The sequence below is a fragment of the Pteropus vampyrus genome, unplaced genomic scaffold (genome assembly GCF_000151845.1).
Source record: "Pteropus vampyrus isolate Shadow unplaced genomic scaffold, Pvam_2.0 Scaffold176, whole genome shotgun sequence".
In the NCBI taxonomy this organism is placed as follows: domain Eukaryota; kingdom Metazoa; phylum Chordata; class Mammalia; order Chiroptera; family Pteropodidae; genus Pteropus; species Pteropus vampyrus.
The window spans coordinates 773,814-780,441 of record NW_011888957.1 but is presented as its reverse complement, the minus strand read 5'-3'; the positions used below and the strand labels follow the sequence as shown (position 1 = coordinate 780,441).

The window sequence follows — 6,628 nt, the reverse complement described above, 5'->3', positions numbered from 1 at the left end:
TACCATCTGCATTTCACGGCGGACGGACGCTGAGAAGTCGTCTGCAGCTCGAGCCACAGACCTGGTGGCTGCGTGGCCACCACCTCTAACGAGCGAGAACCTTGCAAAACACACTCCGAAGTCTGCTCTCCTCCAGCGTGACACCCAGTGCCATCGGGTCCCTTCGGAACCGGCGGTCAGACAAAAAGCCGCTAACGATCGCTCTCGCTCAGCTCTGGAAGCGAGACTCTCACTCCGAGACTGCAGATTCGCTCTGGAGAAAAGCACCCTGCGTATTTCACAGACTTTTATTAAAACGTTTTTTTAAAAGCGCTAGGAAGCTACTCTTTCTTACTTGTAAAATCCACAGACCGAAGGGCCTGCCGCGTGGTGGGCCTCGTGGGAGCGGGCCCCGCCGTCCGCCTGTGCCCCGCCGTCCGCCTGTGCGAGCGGCGCGGTCCCTTGCAGAGCACCCCCTCCCCTGAGAATCGGAAAGACGCCCAGAGGTCACAGCACACAGTACAACGTCCCAGACCGAGAACCCCAAGCTCGCTCCCCATGACCACAGAGCATCCTGAGACCTGGCAGCTGCCACCCGCGGCCTCGCTCCCGGTGACGAGAGGGTTAGGGCACGAGGCTGGGAAAAAAAACGCGTCCCCCTCAAAACCGGTCAACACAGACGTTGTTTCTAGCTGTATTGTCAAACCCGAGTAAGACACTCTTTTAACAGGAAAAAGGAGTTCTCACAAATCCCCAGTGCCAACTTACATTATTCCAAAGATATCATAGGTATCAAACCAGGTAATAACTTCTCTTGCTATTAATCAAACCTAATTTATAAACTAAACATAAAATTGCAAAACCAACTAAATCTGAATAAACATTTATTTCGTGCAGATGCTTTGCCACAGAGTGGAACCTGCACTCTGCAGGTTTCGTGTGGCGTGCGGACACCGAGTCCCCTCACTTTGTTCTGATCGCTACAGATGTCCCCCCGGGTGTTGGTGTCACTTACAACACACTCCCGAGTCCAAGGCTTCCCGCCAGCGCGTTGCCAGACACAACAGTCTGGTTGCTCAAATTACGTGGCATTATTGGCTACGAAGTGGTCACCCAGCCACCGGGCACAGTGACAAGAACTGAAGTGTGCGAGCACTTACCGGGAGCTGGGCGCTGTTAACACACACACGAGCTTCCTCTTCTGCAGCGTGGCAGAGGGTGAGAAGGTGCCCGGGGCCACACAGCTCGCAGCAGGTGGCCAGGCCAGGGCAAGTCCCAGCAGAGTGGCTTGGGTCTGTGTGGCCCCTCCGAATGACCAAATACGGTCTAATTTTCCTAGATCACCACAATGTAGACACCAAATCATGAAGTGTTTACGAGAGCTCCCAGATCTCAAAGAACGCTCCAGCGTGAGGATCGCAGCCTGCCGGCCCCAGACGGCCAAGACATCAGTCCCCAGGCAAGGTGGCACTTCTGGGAGAATCGATTTCGAGCGCCTTCCATACTCGTGGAACACGGACCTCTCTGTGGCCCGAAGGAAGGATTCCTGAGCATTTCCACGTCTTCTCGCCATGAATCACTATCAGCCTGCGGTCCTGGCTGAAAGGGTTTTGAGTTAAGAGCCCCGGCTAAGCCCCTTCAATGGAGTATGGAAATATCCTGCTTGAGGTAAAATGGAGCTACGAGACCTCGTCTCCGCGCTGGGAAGCCGGGCGGACGACCTCGCGGCAGGTCTGCACTTGGACGTCCCAGGGAGCCGCGACTGGGGCCAGATAAAGACCTCGCGAAAAAAAAGAGGCTACGGACGACCCTCCCTCGTGGACACAGACCCAAAGATGCTTAGAAACTGAGCAAATGGAATACGACGGTGGGAAAAAAGACAGCACCGCACGATCGCGTGGGCTTTTCCCGCGCATGCGAGGCCGCGTCATGTGAAGGAGCGATCACCCGCCTGACAAAATGCAACATCCGTTCGTGACAAAAACGCCCAGCAAAGTAGGAACCGGAGGCAAATGTCTCGAGCTGCCGGAACTTAGAGCCGACACCTATACGCGTGGGGAAAGAACGCTGCACCCCAAGACCGGAACAGAACGAGGCTCGCAGCACCCCTACTTCGCATCATGTGGCCGGCGGGAAAAGGAAGGCGTAGCGCTTAGACAGCGAGGAGGAAACCGTCTCTATTCCAAACGACGCGGTCGTCAACGCAGAGGACCACAGCGGACCCACGACGAAGCTCACGGACCTGGCAAGTGAGATGAGCGAGGTCGCGGGAGACGCGTCGGCACGTGACCATCAATCGTGCGTCCCCGCGCGAGCGAGGCGCAATGCGAGCGACCGGTAGAAAACTCCGAGGTGCCGTTTACGACGGCGCTGTAAGAAATTGAACGGGACGCGCCAGGATCTGGAGACTGGAAAACACGAAACGCAATGGAAGTCGTCAAAGACGACCCCGGTGAACGCAGAGACAAGACGACGCGACTCCCTCCCAGCCGACGCGCAGACGCGACGCCATCCCGACCGAAATCCGACCGGGTGTTTGCCGTAGAAACCCACGAAGTGCTTCTAAAATGTGCGTGGAGAGGCAAAGGATCCAGGACAGTCAAAACGGTGTTGCCACGGGGAAGGACTCACGCGACCTTATTTCCTGTCACCTCACTGGGCGGCCGCAGCCGCCAGGACGGCGTGGGGCTGGACGAGCTGGTCGAACGCACCGGAGGCGGAGTTCTGACCGAAGGCAATCCCGTGGACAAAGGGGCCACTGCCACGGGATCCCTGTGTCCTGTCGCCTGTTTGTCATCCAGGTGACTGTGGTGGCCGAGCCTTCCTGACCCAGCGTCCTGACCCCTGGGCCGAGGCTCACACCCGACAACCCCAGAGGCAGCCTCCTGCCTACCGGCCTTGGTACGTGAGGCAGAGGTGAGTTCCGAGGTCACCGCGCCCAGAGCCGCCTCTGGTCCTTCCAATGACCACTCTGCGCACTAAGTCTCCCGCGGCGTAGAACACCCAAGTGGCTCCTGCTTCCCCCAGTGACCTCCGCACGACGCACAGATCGAAATTCCTGGGAGTCTTGAAGACACCCACGTTCACAGCAGTGGACGCAAGCCAAGTGCCCTTGACACGTGGCCAGGTCCGCAGGTGTGGACTGTCCACACGATGGGGCACTGCTCAGCCTTGAGAACAAGGAGGTTCTCACACACGCCCCGTCACGGGTGGACCCGGAGGACACCACGCGAACAGAAACGAGCCGGCCGCGAAAAGCTAAAGCCTGCGGCGGAACAGCGTCCGGAGGCCACGCTGCTCCACAAGCCCGCGGTCCCCGTGGCGCAGGCCGAGGACAGGTGCCCCGGGATGCAGGCCCCTCGCCCTCACCAGAAGAGCGTCTCCGCCACACACGTGTCCCCGGAGTCGCTGTGCAGGATCAGGTGCTGCGGCCCATCGTGGGGGCCACCAGGCCCCTGGGGTGCGGCGGAGGCAGCAGTGCCTCGCCGAGGGGCCCTGGGGCGGCCGACGGAGCCTCCAGGGGGTCCCCACTCCAGACGCGGTTGGGCGAGAAGGGGCGTGCGCAGGAGACGTGCGTGCTCCCCGCAGGGTCCGCTGGTGCCCGGAGCGACGGCTCCCTCAGGTCCGGGTGAGAATTATTTCTCAGCGTTCCTGACTGGTGAAATAGTGCCACTTCTCATTAAAATATGTCAAAACTTCAAACCTGCGATAAGCTTGTTTAGTACTTTCATATTCGGCTGGAAAAATGACCTGACAACATTATGGGGTAGTAAATTCATTTTTGAATAAAATTCTCTTGGAAAGGATTGTATCATGAATTTCCTTCCGCCAGCAAGAAACGACCTTCCCGCCTCCACCCCCACCCACATAGGGCTTCGCTTCCGGGCTGTGTCCCTTCTCGGTTTTTCCTGGCCAAATGGTCTCCATCCTCAAGGTCGCCTCGTGGTCTGGAGCTCTGCGCATCGCTTTAAAGATGGGAAAACAGAAGATAAAAAGGTCGCAACGTGAACCCAGGCGGCCCCACCCCCCACGGGAGGAGTAACCCAGGGACCTTCCGCGAGGCCGGAGGTGTCACCCTAGCCGAATGCGTGCCCGCCAGGCAGAAAGCCAGGCTTCTCTCCAAGGAGAGACGCGGATGATGGGTAAGCAGCTGCCCAGTGGTGATCTGGTCCCATCTCTCGATTTTGAACACAGGGCGGATGCAGGACAGGGCAAAGGCCCCCAGACGGGGAGGCCGAGCCTTGCACGGAGGGTCCTGGGGGGAGAGTGTGGACAAAGAATTCGGTCGAAAGGAAAATGTATTAAAGGAGAAAAAGCAAAGACAAAACCCCAGGACGAGGGAAAAAGCCCCGATCGGGGTGTGGGGTCCAGTCGTTCTCCCATCTCCTTCGACGTGGACATGCAGGGAGGACGGGGAGAGGACACAGCCTGAAAAGGTGCGAACATGCGGCACGAGAGGCCGCTGGCCGTGCCCGGCCCTCACGCCTGGGTCCCCACGGCCTCGGCCATAGGCACTGAGTGATGTGCTTTGTGCAGGGCAGCGCTTAAAGGCGCTCTTCCCCTTCACGGTGTGGGGACGGGTTGTCAGCCGTCCCAGCAGAAACCTCCCTTTGTCCCGCAGCTGTCCCCCCGCCCCCCGGCCTGGCCTCAGCCCCGATCAGCACCCTGCCGTCTCTGAATGTGGCCCGATGTAACGCTTTAGTTCCCTGCCTCCCCCCGACATTAGGATGACTTCGTGGGTCGCAGTTATGGATGAAAAGGGGGTTCTAGGGAAAGTGATCTCACAGGGTGACACGAACGGGCAGATATTAAGCCAGGTCGTGCTCGGAGCCGGCCGCGTGCTGCCAGACGGGGAGGCCCGGCCGATTCGCCGACGGCCAGACCACGAGGAACCTCGGAGCCAAGGAAGATCGCCGCCGACATGATTATTCCTCTGCCACGAAGGAAACCAGGGAAACGAAGATGCGAAGCTGCCGCCTACGCGAGTCAACGACGAACCATGCGCCCCGTTCTCCCCCCTCTAATGTCAGGAGGAGGCGTGTCTAGGCGTAGGGGACCTGAGAGGACTCAACGTCCCTTGTCCTGCGCCACAAGAGATGCTCAATGTCCAGGCTGAAGGGAAGTATCATGTGTACGTACAAAGACGATGCCTCCTCCCCCTCTCTTTGAAAGACCGTTAAAAGCAACACGCACGGCATCGTCTTGTGAGACGTCCTGTAGGTACGTGATACTCGTGTGCTCCTCATGACAGCTGGAACCCGCTGGGAGGATGTTAGGGACCCAGCTGGTCATGATACTTCTACGTTTTACATAAAGCGGTACAATATCAACTCTGCTACACGGGGAAAAGTTCAGGATGTAGGTTGCGAACTCTGAAAAACAGGTGTGAAGAGCACACCTAAAAGGCCGATGGTTAAACGAGAATGAAATTCTATAAAATATTTGACAACTCCCCCCCAAAAATAATAATAAGGAAAGGGAGGCGGAGAACAAGAAATATATGGACAGAGAAAATAAATAAAACGGTAGACCTAAATCGAACCGCATCGATAATTACGGTAAATGTTCCCGAACGATCCAATTAAAAGAGACGATCAGCACGGGTAACGGGGCATCTGCCTGCGTCTAAAAGACGTGCAGATGAAACACACAGACACGGACAGGCTGAAAATGAATGGGTGGAAAATTATACCATTCTAAATATATTGTCAAAGACGGGCCTTTCGTCAAGGCGAAAAAGTTGATTCTTGAGGAACACGCGACCACCTTAAAGGTGGGATCGAGCCCCACACACGTAAAGCGACATTTACACAATCAAAGCGGGTGACAGAATTCGACAGCCACAGCCGGGAGGTTTTAATGGCCCTTTCTCAGCAAATGGAGAAAAATCAGACGAGGCGGCGGCTCCGGACACTTCCACCGCCCTCTCCCAGCTGTGACGCACGACACGGAGCCGACTGGGATTGGAGGCTAACTCAGGGTCGCCTCGCTCAGCAGACAGACTCGGGGTGCGGGCAGCACAGAGATATAGAAGCAGGTGAGGAAGCAATTAGGGAAGAAGATGTTGACCCCAAAACATCTATAGCGTTGCTATAGCCGTGATGCAAAGATGGGCACTGAATTTCCCTACATTTATTTTATGGGTTGGGATCGCCCTAGTATTGCTTTTATCTCTAATGACAGGAGGGTGACCCCAAAATCTTTGCGGCTCACGTGTGTTCTCACGGGCCCCTGCCAGCTCTCGCAGCTTCTGGTTCCGGGCACCCTTCCTGGGTGGAAATCAAGATGGCAGGTCGCACCTCCCGTGAACTGCGGGAAAGGACTGGGAACTTCGTGGCTGGAAAGGGCCCTTCGCTGGACCGGACAGAAAGCAGCGAGGGGCATGTGACTCTGAAGTAGGCTGGAGACCTCAGTTCCACGCTCCAACTTCCTTTGAAGCTCTGAGCCAGCGCAGACCGGCCGGCGGTCGTTGGGGGGACGGCGAGCAGGGCGAGCTCGGAGGACCCACGGGGTGGACGCTGGGGCGGCCCATCCGTCTCCTCGGAAAACCCCGCTGCGCTCGCTCCCTCCAGGGGCTGGCATTTTCCGTGCCCTGCAGGACGGGCTGAAGGGGCGGTGGGCTCAGACTAGCTTCCCTTGATCTGAGATA

At 57.4% G+C, this 6,628-nt stretch overlaps 1 protein-coding gene across 1 annotated transcript in view; it reads left to right on the top strand.

Annotated features, from left to right (window-relative positions):
• The first annotated feature begins 2,406 nt into the window (after positions 1-2,406).
• The window catches only part of CCDC27 (coiled-coil domain containing 27), an 18,663-nt gene continuing 14,441 nt past the window's right edge, over positions 2,407-6,628 (top strand). The window contains exons 1-3 of the mRNA XM_023536988.1: positions 2,407-2,548; positions 2,781-2,895; positions 3,568-3,607. Of these exons, the coding sequence (XP_023392756.1) occupies positions 2,407-2,548; positions 2,781-2,895; positions 3,568-3,607 (297 nt within the window). The remainder of the gene's footprint in view (positions 2,549-2,780; positions 2,896-3,567; positions 3,608-6,628) is intronic.